The sequence below is a fragment of the Petaurus breviceps genome, unplaced genomic scaffold (genome assembly GCF_028583685.1).
Source record: "Petaurus breviceps papuanus isolate PSGF00001 unplaced genomic scaffold, PetGlider_PUasm1.0 90847, whole genome shotgun sequence".
NCBI classification, from domain to species: Eukaryota; Metazoa; Chordata; class Mammalia; order Diprotodontia; family Petauridae; genus Petaurus; species Petaurus breviceps.
The window spans coordinates 12,707,220-12,724,197 of record NW_027187360.1 but is presented as its reverse complement, the minus strand read 5'-3'; the positions used below and the strand labels follow the sequence as shown (position 1 = coordinate 12,724,197).

The following is a 16,978-nucleotide window of genomic DNA, read 5'->3' as shown; positions in this document are numbered from 1 at the left end:
AGAGAGAGAGAGAGAGAGAGAGAGAGAGAGAGAGAGAGAGAGAGAGAAGGGGGAGGAGGAAGAAGAGGAGAAAAGGTAGAGGAAAAGGAAAGAAAAAGAGTCAAGAGAGACAGAACAAGAACACAATCACGCAATGGAGAAAAAAATGCCATTTATTTGAAAGAAGAAAGGGAAATTCCTATCACATGAATCCAACAGGTTCAAAGAAAAACAAAAACCCTAACTACTTGGGTTTGAAACTTCTGTATATTTGGACACCCTTTTAATAAATTAGTAAAAGCCCTCCCCAAGTCATGAGAATGAATGGCATTTGGGAAATGGGGAGCATGAGATGAGGTTTGGTTGCTCTGTATCCCGCCTACTCTAGAGATGCTGAGCCCAGAAATGTCTATTTTCCTATATTTCAAGTACTCAGATGCAAAAGCCTCTTGGAAATGGCACAACATCCAGCAGACAAATGCCACCCCCTGGCAGTGACCTCCATTCGGGAGACAGAGAAACAAAGTCCTTTATGTTCATTGGCAAAGGCATGCACACCCAGGACGCCCGTCAGAGGAACTTGGCTTCCAGAGTGGTGCTGCTCAAAAGAGACTGCTTTAAGTAAATAAGTATGATTCCAAATACTTCACATTCTCCCTGCTCAAGCTAAAGGAACATGTTGGTGGTTTGGCACATTCCACCTCCAGTGACATCGAGGTTGCTACGTAATGGTCCGGATATGATGACAGGCTTCTATGGTGCCTGAATAATGCATAATGATTCAGCTCGACATTCCCTACCCATCAGCCTGGGTTACAGAACATGACTTATCTCTTCTTTAGGCACAGGCAACTGAGTGGATGAGAAGCCCCAATTCTGAACCAATGGAGAAAATCACTCTCTGAGTCAAGCTTCAGTTAAACCCTTCAACAAACAGACCATCACTAGAATGTTCTAGTGCTAGAAGCTAGCAGATGTCCTGGAAAGTGTGGTTGGGGGAGGGAAGGGCCAAAGAAAACCCCACCATTTTCCCTTCTATACAGCAAAAGGGCAGGGGTACGCTGAACTTGACCACATGATTTGTAAAAAGGAGATTATATCTAACCCAATTCCTTCATTTTAAAAATGAAGACCCTAAGGCCCAATGAGGAAATGACTAAACACCAAGGCCCTACTACAAGAGATGAGATTTGAACCCAGCCAGGTCTTGATTCCAAAAGCTGTGCTCCTTCATGTTGCCATGTTTCTAGGGTACCCTTTGGCAGTGATAATCTAGGACAACTGACATTTAGATCTTACAAAGTGGTTTAAGGAAGCCCCACACATTCCCTTTGGATCCCTGATAGATCAGTCATTCAGGACTCAGGCCATGGCTATTGGATGGACTAAGAGACTTACAGGATCCCAGAATTTAGTGCTGGAAAGGCCTTTAGAGGTCATTTAATCCAACACCTCTTTATGATGAAGAAACTAAATTGACTGACATGAGGCCACTGGCACAAAACCACAGGGCCAGGGTGGGGACCCAGGTGATCTGACCCCTACCCTAGGACACCATAGCTGTCTACTGATTCTTTATGGCCTAAAAAAGAACTGACAAACCCAAGCAAATCATTCTCCCAAAGTCACTGCTTCAGGCCCCAAGGAAGGGGCAATGACAACTCAAAAATAAATCCAATAATTCAGCAAAATTAGTTTTCTAATGAGGCCCCTCTCTTCCCAAACTGAAAGTTACCTACAAATACAATGTCTATCCCATCACTGCTGTGACCTAGTATGTAACCTGCCAGGAAGTTTTGGTTGAGAACTTATTTGCCAATTAGGAGATTTCTCTGTGTTCTTGGTCACTCCCTAGAGAAAACTTTTTATTTCTCCTTTGCCAAGTTAAGGGCAGGCTTAAGGAATGTGTTGATCTGGGTCCAAACAGAGTGTGCAGATTGCTCTACAACACCACTTATTAGAAGGAAGTCATCCCCCTTAGGGGAGAAACCAACACAGATGGGTAGAGGACAGATGTTTAAGTGGGCAGATGGTGCTGTAAATTAACAGGGAGAAGGCCTAGCATCAATAATCCACAAAAGCTACTCAAACTCAGACAAGTAGAAAAAAGTAAGCCCTATGTACTTGACTGTCTTTTGTTGAACCTTGGGAAAGCACTGGGGGAATATTCTGCATTCTTCTGGTCACGAGGATCATTTACTGCTAAGAAAATATAGGAAGCCACATGGAACTACGGGAGGCTATGGTGTTATCTGGCTAACAGTCTGACCTGAACAATGCCAGGAGAAGGGGTGTGATCCTGTGAGCCACACAGCCCAAACACAAACAGAGCTAACCCTGCCCTCCTCCCTTGTTCTCCTCCAGGCAACAAGAGCTACACAGGCCATCACCCTGGAAACCCGAGTACAATACAACGGAAAAGATGTTGGAGGTTCAAATCCTCACTCCTTCCTGAATGTGTAGGGCCACAGCCTTCTTGGGAAGTCAACTCACCAAGGCCACTGACAGAGGGCAAAGGAATGTCACTTTCCTTTCATGACAACTAGATACCTTACTCAATTCAAACAAAATGCAGAGAAAAGCCTCTTGGGTCTACCTTCCTACCCCCCCCCACCACAAAAAAAATAATAAAACAATAAATAAACCCACCATCTGTGTACTTCTTCCTCGTCCGTATTTCCTCTTCCCTCCCACTAATTCATACCAAAGACAGATTTAGAAACCTGATCTTTTGGCTAAGAAAAAGTCCGATAAAATGACTGGGATCAAAGTGGTGTCATAAGAGCAATGCCTCAGTGGTTAAAAACCCCAACTAATTGCATGACCTCAGGCAAGTCACAAACTCTGAGTCTCAGTTCCCTCTCGCCAAATGAAGATAATATCCACCCTGTTGAAAGGAGAAATAAATGGGGTAATAGACCTTAACTGGGATTATAAACCTTAAGGTTCTAAACAAAGGTTCTGGATCATTGCTGCTATTAAGCCAGACAGACCCCTGAGACTTTGGCTAGGACCCCAGAGGAAGAGTCCACAACAGTATCACAATGACCAAGATGCGCAACACTGAGCAAAAAATAGCTTGGTCAGAGCAAGAATAATACTCATCTCTTAAAATGCAAAACAGTCTTAAACACACAAACACAGACGGATGAACTCATTTCACTTTTCTAAAGCCCCTGGGGACCTGAGCTGCTGGATGGCCATCTGCGCAAGCCGAGGTAAGGTCTTCCAAAGACCAAGAAGCAACAGAAACTAAAGTCTTGGGTCTGGTCCAAGGAACCCAAGGGCCAAGTCAGGGCTGCATGGCCTATAAGTTGTCCCACTCATTAGAATGTCAGCTCTTTGAGGAAAGGGATGGCTTTCACTTTTCTTTGTGTCCCTAGTACTTGGTACAGAAAGTACTTACAGAATTTGCTGTTAACCCTGAGGAGGTTACAACCTCTCTGCACCTCAATTTCCTCATTGCACCTTCTCTGAATGCCAATAATAGGTATGGTCTCTATAAATACAAGCATAGGAACCCCATCCCCTTCTTCCCCCCCCCCCCAAGGATGCCTAGAGCTTCCCAAGCCAATTCTACCCCATTCCCCACCCACTCTCCCATGCCTACATATGAAGGCAGTGATCACAAAGAGTCAACATGACTTGATCAAGAAAAGGTAATTTCCATTTCTGACAAGTTACTTGACTGGTCCATCTGGGGAAAATTCCATCAGGGTTTTCCTAGATTTCAGTAAAACATCTGACAAAGCTATTGTTGTAGAAAATAGTGAGATGTGAGTTAGATTACAGTAGTTATATAATTCCAAACTGGCCTTGTGAGAGGAACCCCCTCAAAGCAGTCATTAATGATGTAATAAAACCTTGGAAAGAAAGCCAGTGGGGTGTAGTAGACAGACAGCTGGCCTCAGAGGCAGAAAGACTTGGGTTCGGGTCCTACTTCTAACACATTCTGGCTATGTGACCCTGGATGAATTATTTAACCTCTCAGTTCTGTAGGCAACTAAAAACTACAGAATAGGTGCCTATTAGCATTGTTAAAAGGCAGCTAGGTGGTGCAATGGATAGATCACCAGGACTGCAGTCAGGAAGACTCATCTTCCTGAGCTCAAATCTGGCCTCAGATACTCACTAGCTGTGTGACTCTGGGCAAGTCACTTAACCCTGTCTGCCTCAGTTTCCTCATCTGTAAAATGAGCTAGAAAAGTAAATAACAAACCACTCCAGTATCTTTGCCAAGAAAACCCTCAATGGGGTCACAAAGAATCAGACATAATTAAAGCAACTGAATGACAACCAAAAATATCATTAAAGAGAATCTCCGTACTGGGAGGTTCCTGATACCACTGAAAACAGTCCAAACAAAAATTCAATTTTGAAGGAAGTTTTCGGTGTTGTGCCCCAGAAATCTGTGTCTTTTAACATTTTTATTCATAACTTAGACAAAGCCAAAAACGACATGCTTTTATACATATATATATATACATACACATATATATTTATCAGAACTATAGAGAACATTAACTTAAAACAGTATCACCAAACACTCTGGATGCCAGGAGTCAAGAAGGTCTTAATAAGGTGACTCTAAGATGAAATTTAACAGAGACAAATGTAAAGTCATACTTGGGTTCAAAAATCAAGCTCACAGACAGGATGTGTATGTGTGTATGTGGCAAAGTGGTTCACCTAAAATAAACTAACTTGGAGTGGTGTGGCCAGCAAAGCTCTACATGGGTCAACAGGGGGATATGGCAGCAGTAATGCTAATGCAACACTGGGCAGCATTTAGAAGGGGATAAGGGCCAGGACTAGGGAGGTGAAGGTTCTACTATAATGTGGACTGGTCAGACCCCACTGGGAGTACTGAAATCCCTTTTAGGAAAGACAATGAATGGATGGGAGAACATCCTGGAAGAGGATGGTAAAAAAGATCCCAAGATCATGTCGTATGAGTTGATGTTGAAGGAGGCAGGAATGTTGAGCCTGGTGAAGGGAAGACAGGGAGGAGGAAGGGTGGGGGGGTGGAGCTGGGGAGACATGATGGCCTTTTAAATACTTGAAGACAGCTATCCCATAGAAGGGATTTAGGAATCTACTGTGGGACCTTAGGTCAAGATATTTTAACCTCTCTGTTCTTCCATTTCTCAGTAACCCCCTCTGAAATCCCACTGCTCTGATAGATGGACATGGTAAGGGATTTAGTAACTCCCAACAAGCATTTTTATAGCCCTTTGATGTTTGCAAAGTGCTTTACAGGCTTAACACAGTGCCTGGCACATAGACCACACTTGATAAATGCCTGTTGACTTGACATACCCTGTTTTGTACTGTTTGATATTGTGTCATGAGTCACAGAACCTTAGGGTTGAGAAGAATGTCAGAGTTCATGTAGTAAGTCCTCAAAGACAAATGTGCCTAACAACACTCCCAAGAAAGAGCAGCCTATCTTGCCTCTCCCACTGAATTTAAGTACCTAATGGTTAAGATTTAGAGAAGAAATTTGGTAACATAGAAAGAATCCTGGACCTAAAATCACAAGACTTAAGTTTGAATCTCAGCTGCAATAATTATGAACCTCATGACTCTGGCCAAAGGCCCTTTAACATCTCTAAGATTCAAATGCCTTGTCTGTAAAAAAAGGGTACCCCTCCTGGATTTACACTATCCCTCAAAAATGCAATGAGGAAAAATGCTATGTCAACCTTTGAAAAATAGAAATGTAAGCTATTATGATGTTTTTTCTGAAGACCCCACCCCACCTCCTACATTAAACAAGAACAAATAAATAATACCCACTCAATAATAACAACAGTACAACCACTGTGTCTCAGTCAGGACTTGAACCCAGGTCCTTTGATTCCAAATCCAGTACTTTTCCTACTACGTCATCCTGTTTCCCACCTATAAATACTTACTGGTTATTAAAAAGGGGAACAGAATAAACATTTATAGTGCTTTCTGTGTGTTAGGCACTATGCTAAACACTGTGCAAATACTATCTCATCTGAGACTCCTAACAACCCAGGGAGATAGGTGCTCTTATTGTCTCCATTTTACAGCTGAGGAAACTGAGGCAAACAGAGGTTAAGTAATTTGCCCAAGGTCACAAAGCTAGATTTGAACTCAGATCTTCCTGATTTCAGGCCTAGTGCTCCAGCCACTACACAACCTAGTTGCTTATATCTATAGCTATCCATCCATCTATTCACTTATCTCTATCTCAATAGATATGTATTGTGTATGTACATATGGATGTATGTTATACTCCATGAAATAGGGACAACCCCAAGTCCTGCCCTCCCCGACAGGTTTATTATAAAACTCACAGATTTCTTATATGTTATTTTTAAATATTTGTTGTGATTGTTACTACTTTTTGTTTTGGGGAAGCTTACTATAAGAGTCACAGACCAAGTATCTTTGAAAGGTTCTGACAAGTGATGAGAGGGCCACACTTTGTCCCAAAGGCCCCAGCTCTCCTCACTTGGTGGCGTCCTCTCCTTTCCGACAAAGTCCCAGACAAGATTCACTTTGTTCCTAACTCTGCGGCCTTCTCATACAACAGAAATTCCTTCCCTGTTTCTCTGCCCCTCCCAACTCCCCCATTTTGGAATTATGACCAAATCAACTTTGTTCCTGGATGGGATACCATTCTTTTCCCCTGTGGTCCCACTCACCACCTCTGTGTCTTCTGAGACTAAAGCACCTCTTTGTGGCCACCATTCCCCTCTGTGAGTTGTCACCATTAGAAAGCTAGACACTGTGCTAAGTGCTTCTTACAAATAGTATCACCCAAGCCTCACAACAACCCTGGGAAGCAGGTGCTATTATTATCCCCAATTTACAATCAAAGAAACTAAGTCAAACAGAAATTAAGTGACTTGCCCAGGGACACACAGCTATTGTCTGAAGTTGGATTTTATTTCAGGTCTTCCTGACTACAGGTATGGTATTCTGTCCATTGTACAACCTAGCTGCTTCAGTGTATGGCACACAGTAATGCTTTTTCATTTTAAACAAATGTGATAGAATACACAGAAACAGACAGACAGACACACACAGTCGTGTGTCATATATTTGGGGGGGGGGGTACAGATAGACAAATGAATAAGCCAGTAAGGGGCTGAAAGGAGAGACCTTTTCATCTATCTCAACAGATTTCTAGTCTGTCTTATGTGGGAAAAGGCTTGGAAACTCTACCCATTGATACTGCTAGGGACTGGGCAGGAGGGGGTCAGGTGGGGGCCAGCTGCCCTCGGAGAACAATACTGCTAAGTAAAGGACCCATATACCCCACCAGGTACCAGGCATCACAGCAGAGGCAACAACCAAAAAAATGGATGAGCTACAACAGTTCATGGTAATGCTGTAGTTAAAAACAACATCCCAGAAACGATTACACTTGGAACCAGAGGCCTTCAGCTAACAGATCTCTAAGGGCTCATCCAGCTCAAAATTCTAAGACATCCTATATCTTCCTAGTGACCCATTCCCTAATTACCTGAAATAGCTTCCCCATGATATCTTAACCTATAACTAACCCTCACCCTAATTCCCAAGACTTCCTTCTAGCTCTAAAATGCCCATTTCCAAATGCTTATTTTGCCCCCAGACCCTCTCTGCCTCTGGTCCCTTTACCCCTCACTGTGCTCTCTACCCATCACCCAGAGCCTCAGCCGTGATAAGTGAGCTCCAAGTGTCCTGTGCCAAGGCTTTACTCTCTGGGGTCTGGTGGGAACAAAGCGGTATGGCTGACGGGTTTGCCATCTGTTGCCAATGCCCAATGGTGCCTGATGGAAAGCAAAGGCTCCCTCCACCACCCTGCATGCAGAACATCTAAATAAAACTCCATCTTTTGCGTGTCTAGGGCCAGCCTGGAAAGAGAGTCTCCTGGAGCTTCAGGCCTGGGTGTTCTTTCACACCCAGCACAAGAGGAAATATTTCTAAATGGCAAGCGTGTAGGCCAGTAGGGGAATGGGAGGGGCCTAGGCTTGGGAACAAGCCCTTGGAAAATACTGCTGAAAATAACTGCAAAAGAAAAGGAGGAAAAAAAACCCTCTTTTCTGTTACTGGGCCTGGCAAACAACAGGTGTAGGGTGAGGCTGCCCCCAAGGGTGGCTCCTGATGGAGAAGGGCTGTGTCCTGGACCCCCACCTTTGCTTCAGATAAGCTGTAAAACAGGAAACTGGGGGGGCCAGGGTGGGAGGAGGAGAAGAGGCGGAGAAAGGGGGTACAAGGACACTGCTTGTCAAAGGTATCCTGAGAGTAAAAACAGCCCATGTGACTGTTTGAAAGAGTCACCACAAAAGAGAGATAAAAGCTGGTTTCTTTCTATCTTTATTTTTCTCCTTTCTACTCCAAGGGAGCAGCTTCTAAGGAGAAGCAGCAAGGAGGAAGGAAAGGCCCTCGATTCTGAAAGCAGCTCCATATCCTGCTTCTCCACCCCCCACTACTCCCACCGGGCCCTCAACACAAAAGCCAGGGGGATCCACGTCTGCTGCTGGCTTCAGAACTGGGAAGGGCTACCCAGACCCTCCTGAGCTGGCTGGCACTTCTTGGACAAAAGACCTACAAAGGTATTTTCCAGAGGTTTCCTTTGTCACTGACTACTGATGCACATGGGAGATGTTTGAAGGACCAAGCCCAAGCTCAAGTCAAGTACAGCACTCCGCCTGAGCGATTACCCCTTTCACAGAGCCTTGGACTTCTCTTATTTTTTTTTTTTCATTCCATGGAAATGGCAAAGTATTTAATCTGCTGGCCAGTATCCTATACTTTCTGTGGCCTTAGAGCCATCCCCACCACCCAGCCCCACTGCTCAGGGATGCTCACAACTCCTTGGCTTTCACCCCAGAAATATCCTCAATTAAATATCACTGGTAGTTATATCCTACAGATCTCTTTAAAAAGTAAAAAAATAAAAAAGCCAGCTTAGAGCTTAACAGACAATCAGTGTGGCCTCAGGGCAAGACATTAAACTTCTCTGGGATTCAGTCTCCTGGTCTATAAAATGAGGGAGCTTGATTAGATCATTTCTAAAGGCTCCCTCTAGCTTTAAAAAAAAAACCCTTAATACCTTTGCAAAATCTTCTGGTTCTGGTTGGATTCATGGTTGAATCTTTTGTGATCACAGAATCACAGAACTGAAAAGGACCTTATAGACTTTCACCTTTTTCATTTTACAGTTGAGGAAACTGAGACCCAGGGAGGTAAAGGCAATTAGCAGGTCAAACAGTGCCAGAGGTAAAATTTGAACCCAGGGCCTGGACTCCAGAGCCAGCACATTTTCCACTGTACCATGCAGCTGCTGATCAAAATGGTTGTGATTTACATGTAAAACAGATTTTTTTTCTGTTGTAAAGAGATCACTTATTCCACTAATTCCTACCCAACTTAAATACCACTTTCTATAGTAAACCTTCCTTGACACACTTATTAGAGGAAAAATTCTTAACCTTGGAGAAGGGAGGAAGTAGGCATATGGTAAAACTCATGAATATTTGTGATTTTTTTTTAAATCATAATTGAACAAAATGGTACATTTTCTTTTGCTATGCCTGCAGACCCCTTCTCCCACTGTCGAGTTCCTCCTAAGGCCTCCTTTTTGAGGAAGAGACCGAGGGCAGCCAATCTTCATTGCCTTCCCAGTTATATGACTTTCTGGAAACATGTCTCATTCCTAATCTCACCTGAACATCCATCAGTGCCTGAAGCTTTTTCACCCTCGAACCTTTACAGTTCTGCCAGCGGCCTTACCTATATACTAGGTAAGTTCCTAGTGGGGCATCCATTTGGAGGAGGGGTCTATGGCAGTCAACTTTCATTCTGACTTTCCATACTTGAAAACTTCTCCTCAGCCCCTTACCCGATTTCCAGCTCCCTTCTGTGTGTAGTCTTCCCCCATTAGATTATAAACTCCTTGAGGGCAAGGCTTGTCTTTTTCTTTGCTTGTATCTTTATCCCTAGTACCTGAATCAGTGCCGACCAGTAGTAAGTGCTTAATAAATGTGTGTTGTCTCATTTTCCATTTCTATTAAAGGTCAGTGAAAATAAAGATATAATCCCCCTCCCCCCATTCAAGTTCACGGACCCTCTCAAATCTTAACTCCCAGTTAAAAATTCCTACCCTAGATAATAACATTTTCCATTGAGACCTCAGGCTTGTACGTCCCTGATGTACTTACATATATTTTGTATTATAACTAACTATAACATTAATACAATGACTTATGAGCAAGAAGTGGTAGGAGAAATGTCACTCAGGAAATAAATGATCAGAAAAGGAGGAAGGGTGGTCATGAAATAAGAATGAAAGATAATAAGTAGAAGGCTCACGTGTGCTTACACACAGGCTTAAAGCCCTTCCTATCAGAGGTGACTGACTCAGAGTACAGGGGGCATATCTTTGGGGGGAATATGTATTGCTTAACTAGCTATATCTGTTAGAAGGGCTTTGCTTTTCTTTCTTTTTCAGTGGGGGGGGGTGGGAAAGGACAAAACAATGAATTCTAGTTAATTGAAAAAAAAGAAAATTTAATTTTTAAAAGGACCTATAGAATCAATCAATCAATAAGCAATTATGTGAAGTATGGAAGTTATAAAAACAAAAATGAAATAGGTCCTCTCTTCACGGAGTTAACATTCTGTTTAGGGCAAGAGTAGCATGTTTATGCATCAGTATAAACTTTTACCTGGCTCCAACCTTATTTTACATTCTTTCCCTTTGAGGACTCTCAGGTAAACTGAACTATTAACTAGTCCCTGAACTCAATACACCATTTCCTGCCTCCACAGCTTGATAAAAGTCGTCCCCAGTGCCTAGAATGTCCTCTCATTGCCAACTTTCAGAAACTTATTTTCCTTGAGTGCTGCTCAAATGCCACCCTCTTCCAAGAAGCCTTCTCTGACTTTCCTGCTTGCTACTGCACCCTCTTTCCCCAAATTTTCTGTTACCTTGTCTACATTTATTCCCAGATCCTCTGACTCCAAAGCCCATCATTTCTACCATACCATACTGACTCTCTAAAGTTATATCCCTTTATTAGAGGGATCTGGTGGCTCAGTGGATAAAACACTGGACCAGGGGTTAGAAAGACCCGAGTTAAAACCCTGTCTCAGATACTCACTAGCACCGTGACCTTGAGCAAGTCACTTAATACCTGTTTGCCTCAGTTTCCAACACTGTAAAATGGGGAAAATAACAGCATCTACCTCTCAGGGTCGTTGTGAGGATCACATGAGATAATATTTGTAAAAAAACACTTAGCACAGTGCCAGGCATATAGTAGGCACCATAAATATATGTGTGTATATATATATATATATATATATATATATATACACACACACACACATACATGCTTATTCCCTTCCCCACGAGAATGTAAGTTCATTGAGAGGAGAAGCTGTTTTGTTTTTTGTCTTTGAACCCTAAAATGTTTATATACATACTCACGTAACATATGTATTTTTATATATGCATCCCCTATATGTATGTGTATATATGTATCCTATATACATTTACAAAAGATGCTTAATAAATGTTCATGGAATGAATTGACCCACACCCACACAACAAAAGAAATAGCACTGAGGTCTTTAAAAAAAAATTCCAGGATTCTCTGAAATGTATTTTAATGTGTTCTACTTAACTCAGGAGAGAAACTCTGAAAAGTTTATCTGAGAGGCACCCAGTGCAATGGGCAGCAGGGAGTGGCTGATTCACTTGCCCAGCAGGGCAGCCCAGACTGCCCCTATGCCAGGCTACCCCTCACCCCCACACCGATCACCAAATTATCAGACCTTTTCGTTCTGCATATGGCTTTTCCAGGCAGACAAAAGCAAAGCTGAGTCAGACTGCTTTCCTTTCCCCAATTGTTTGGGGAAAGACAAAAAGGGCGCTGACAGCCGAACTCTTTGGGCTCAGCGAGCAAACACCTGACCGCTTGCCTAGGAAACCAGGCATGGAGCTATTAGCAGCTCAGGGTCACACAGACAGACACACGCACTCTCCCTCTCCCTCTCCTCCCTCCAGCTAACTGTACTTCCAGTGACTGAAAAAACCCACCAGAACAGAAGGCTGCACAATTCCTGAGTTCACTGATCCTTGCAAATACAGAGCCAACTGATTCCCTGTCCACCTACTTGATGCTAAACCTCCTCTTCAAATTCACTCCTCCCCTTATTGTCCCTTGGCAACGAATATATAATTTAGAGGCAACGTTGTCATATGCAGCAAATGGCAACTGCCTATGAATTAGTAACAAAATGCTGGTGCCGGAGGACGGGAACAAAAACATATATCAACAGTCACCTGCACGATTACACAAGGTTAAATCTGTAACCTACTTTCTCGACCCTTGGGTACCTAAGGACAGAACACTGTGAGCCTGGGCTACCATGCTCAGAAACACACAAGAGCAAGAAAAGGCCTTTCTGCCTGGATTACATATAATGAAAAGCATTTGGCGGCTGCCTCAACCTCCCCTCCGATGCATAACAACAATCCTTCACACTGGTCTACCACTTCCACATCCTTTACCTCTTTTGATCCTCATAATAGCCATGGGAGATAGGCAGGGAGAAAATTATTACTCCCTACTTTACAGATGAGGAAACTGAAGTTTGGAGGTTAAGTGACTCACCAGTTGAGCTGGGACTGAAATCCTGATTGAAGATCTAGAGTTCCCTTCCATGATCCAGCATTGTCTCAACCCCCTCCATCTAACTTATTTCCCTTCTAGATCACTGTGTTATATGCCAGGGGTGGTATAAAACTAATGGCATAAATGCTCAGGGGCAGCATGTTATACTATGATCTAGAAGGAAGGTATAACAAGCTCTGTGTTACAAAAGGGGAGAAGCTGCATGACTACCTGTCAAGAAGGTTGTGAAAGAGTTCTCAGTTCAGGTATCAACTAAACTGGATGAACTCTTCCCAATATGACCCAACATGAGCACCCCTGATTCAATGGAACTGAAATTTCAACTATTTTTCCAAGGAGATGATACACGGACTCAATTAGGCAAAGGTAACCTAGTGCTCACAAAAAAAGGACCTATCTTGCTCTGTAAGCCTTGACGTCACCCCCCCCCCCCAACCAACAAACCTCAAAAAAGAAAACCCCTATCAATATTCTCTTTCTGCAATGGTACAAAGAGACCTACATCAATCATTAGGCACTTGAATGAAAGTGGTATGACAGGGTCTATTATTCTCTTGAAGTACACTCGTCCTTTTTTCCGAACAGCTGCCAGACCCTATTAGATGTACAGAATGAGGGCTGAGCAGGGATGGGATCCGCTATTGAAAGGGGGCAGACAATAGGCCCCCTTACACTGGGGATTCGGTCTCTGTATAACATCTGGCCAAAATCAATTTCTGACCTAATGTTACTTTCATTTGCTATCAGACTTCATATGTAGCCCGTCATCTCCTTGCACATTCGAACCTTTGCTGGGTGGGGTGTGGCCAGCCTTTGGTCACACATGCAAATGCCACTTCTGACCATGAAGGAGTCTATACTCATGGTTTTGGGCTCTGCCTGGGTTTCCCCTCCCTAGTTCTCACAGTTTCAAGTTTCTGAATCCTTGAGAAAGTGGTCTTATTTCTTTTGTAGAAGGGGTAAGGTAGTTTATTAGTAAAATAAGAGTATATAGCTTTTGAACCACAATAAAGCCAGAATGCAAAAGTACTATTTAGGCTGGAAAATCTTAGGACATATGACTTGCTACCTTCTTTTAAAAAAAAAGCCCCCAAAAGGGAAGCTAATGGATTTGTTCCTATCCTCCAGGAATTATTCTCTCGTCCCACCTTCCTGCCCCATTAAAAAAGTCATATTCACTTACCCATAAGACCTCTGGATAAAAGCAGGGTGTAATTGCTGAACACCGATTGTAAAACCTAAAAAACAAAATGTTGTAAGTGTAAGAGGAAATACCGAGGGCAATTAATAGGTTGCTTGCACATGTGTGTACATACCCCCTAGATTTAAGCTCAAGCTGTCATATGCATGAGTCATTTTTTAACATGCATCTCTCAACTCAAAAGAGGGATCTAGAAAACGTCCCACTCCAGCCGGAGACCTCCTCTAGGCAGAGCTGGGGCCCATATTATATAGCTGCAGAGGTAGGTATAAAAACTCTCTTTCCTTTCTTTTTTGGTTTTCTAGAGGAAGTGACATTGAAGAACATTAACAGCAAACACTCACATTTCTATACCCCATTCTGCCCAACAACCCTCAGGAGCAGACAGGGAAATTATCCCCCCCCCCCTTTAATTGTTAAGGAAACTAAGACTCAGAGAGCTGACCTACAGTCCCATGATTCCTAAGTGGAGAATCAGGATCTCTGGACTCCTTGTTCAGTCTTTTTTCATGCTGCTCCCCTAAAAGAACCACCACTCTCTCTTTGGTTCAAGTTTTGTTTTTGTCCCAGTGGGCCCTTCCTAGACATACGGCTCACCTCGTTTAGAGTTTCTAATTCTGAGCTGAGCACAAATGCCAAAGTGATAACTGGTCTCTGTGACTTTGGGGAACATATGATAATCAACAACAGCTTGTTCAATGACAGGATGAGGTAGAGTCGATGAACATGCATTTTGTACTCCACCATCGATAAATATGCTGAATACAGTAAGGTGAGCAAAGAAAAGATGGAGGAAAAAAAACAAACCAAGGTTGTTCCTCTCACCAGTGTGAATACTCCTTGGCTTAGCTCCAAGGTACGCCAAATTAACATTTGCTTTTCTGCCATCTATGATGGGGTTGGGGTCTTTACAAGCTCTTTCTGCTGCAGCCCGGTCAGCCATTGTAACCTAGAAGGAAACACAAGAGTTCTCAAGAGTCCTACCCACAGAGGGTCTTCTTTGTACTACAAATTCAGTCTTCCCATCTTAATACTCACTCTCAAGTGGAATGAGTAAGCAAGGAAGGAGGAATCTTACTCCAAAGGGAGCTTAGGGTGTTTTTCCTTTCCACATCAGCTTTACCCAATGCCCACTGGGATAGTTCCTCTGACTTTCTTCACCGCCACTGAGCATTGCCCACAGTGCAAAAAAAAAAAAAACTCACTCAAAGAGGGACAACAATGGCAACAAAGCACCTTTGTTGATTATCTAGCAAAAGGCACCAGTGGGGCAAGACCTTTTTAGGTAGATACAAAACTTTCAAAAGCATCACAAATAACAAGAGAGAAGGAAAAAAGCCAAAGTCAGTCGAGGAGAGGGCTCCAGACTCAGGTCAGACGCTGCTCCATCCCACGAAGTATCCCAACTTTTCCTACTGGGAGAGTCTGGCTTGCCAGCAAAACATGGTGTCACAGAACACTTAGGAGGCAAGCTTAGGAATCAAGGATAAATTTGAACATGGGGTCCTTTCCCTTTCAAGCTGTCCAGGAGAGAACACTGGGGTAGAGAACAGAGGTGACAACTTTCCCTCTCCCTCCAGGGGCCTCTTGAAGAATCTGGGTAAGGAAAGGAGACTACATATAAACTTAAAAAAAAAAAAACTTTCTCCTGTAAGTCTGGAGTTTGTTCTGAAATGAAAATGTGCTGTGAGCCACCTGCAGGTGCAGAGAACCGGGGAAGACACTCAGCCCCAGAGCTGTGCTCCACGGATAAGGAGCCACAGGGAGGGGTCTCAGTGCGCCTGGTGGTTGGGCTATGTATATACTCAGCGGGAGAGAGGCACCATAGGGGGCAGGCGGGGGGGGGGGGGAAGGAGGGGGGTGGGGGGTGGAAGAAGAAAGTGGGAGGGGAGAGATCAGAGCCTAGTTCTGATGACAGGTACTAGGATGAGGATGCCAATGCCCAGGCAAAAGGCAGAGAACACAAATGCTATTATTAATTAATTAATTTAAAACCTTCTAGAGTTCAGCCCCAAAGGAAAGGCACGTGCCACAGGGAAGGTAGGGATGGTGAGAAACAACAGGCAGCTTGATCACTTCCAACCCCTTAAGTTTTCGGCTTCCAAGGGGGAGGGGGGGAGGGAGGACTTGGTGCCTTGCTAGGGCTCGGGGTCACTTACAAAGCCATAACCTCGGGACTTGCCCGTCTGGCGGTCGGTGATGACCACTGCCTCCTCGATGTCCCCGAAGCCCTCGAAGTACTTCCTCAAGGAGGAGTCGGTGGTGTGGTAGGGCAGCCCCCCGACGAAAATCTTGGTGAATGTGGTATCCTTCTGGAGGGTGTGCATGGTGCCGGCCGGGGGCCGCCCGCCGCTGAGCGAGCACGGCGCCTGTTGGAGGAGCATCCGCGCCGGGGCCGCGGCCAGACGGAGCCCAGGGGCCCCAGGGAAGCCGCGCTTGGGCGAAGCGTGCGCGCCCACCACCCCCTTCCCCCTCAAAAAAGTGTTTCCCCCGAAGTGAGTCTCCTTCCTGTTCAAGACGCAAGGAAATCCGACTGTTTGCTCCAAGTTCAGCGCATCGGGGAGGTGAGAAGCAGGTGGTGCAAGGGGCCCCAGGCACGCACAGCAAGGAGAAGAGAGAAGCAGCCCAGGGCACCGGCGCAACCCGCGCACACAGACCTCGCGCCGCTGGGGAATAGCCTCCCCGGCGGCAGCCCCGGCTCTTTGTAGGCAGCACCGCCCCGCACCCGCCCTCGGACCCGCCCTCGCTCCGCCTCCAGCCCGCCCCTGGGCGCAACGACCGCTGGGAAACGTAGTCCCTGACCCAGCCCTGCCCTGCCCTGCCTGGTCCTGCCCTGCCCTGCCCTGCCTGGTCCTGCCCTGCCCAGCTCTGTCCTGTCCAACCCAACCCAAGCCGGTACAGAGAACCCAGCCCTCAAGGACGCGAGGTAAAGGAGTGGTTTTTGCAGTTCTGGGTCGGTTGTAAGCGATGAATGAAAAGTAAAAAGTTTGCGGCGAAGTGGGAGTTTCCAAAGGAAAAGATTCCCCAAATTTAGAGTCATAGAATTTAGCATGGTAAGGGGAGTCAGAGATTCTCAGTCAGACACCTTCGTTTTACAGAGAAGTGAAGCAAAAAGAATGCCCCAAAAGTC

The 16,978-nt window shown here is 44.6% G+C and overlaps 1 protein-coding gene across 1 annotated transcript in view; it reads right to left on the bottom strand.

Annotated features, from left to right (window-relative positions):
• RBM38 (RNA binding motif protein 38) overlaps positions 1 to 16,521 on the bottom strand; it is a 31,835-nt gene extending 15,314 nt beyond the window's left edge. Inside the window, exons 1-3 of the mRNA XM_069072464.1 lie at positions 16,008 to 16,521; positions 14,674 to 14,797; positions 13,831 to 13,885 (exon numbers count right to left, since the gene is read on the bottom strand). Of these exons, the coding sequence (XP_068928565.1) occupies positions 13,831 to 13,885; positions 14,674 to 14,797; positions 16,008 to 16,232 (404 nt within the window). The 5' untranslated portion in view covers positions 16,233 to 16,521. The remainder of the gene's footprint in view (positions 1 to 13,830; positions 13,886 to 14,673; positions 14,798 to 16,007) is intronic.
• Between the last annotated feature and the right edge of the window lie 457 nt (positions 16,522 to 16,978).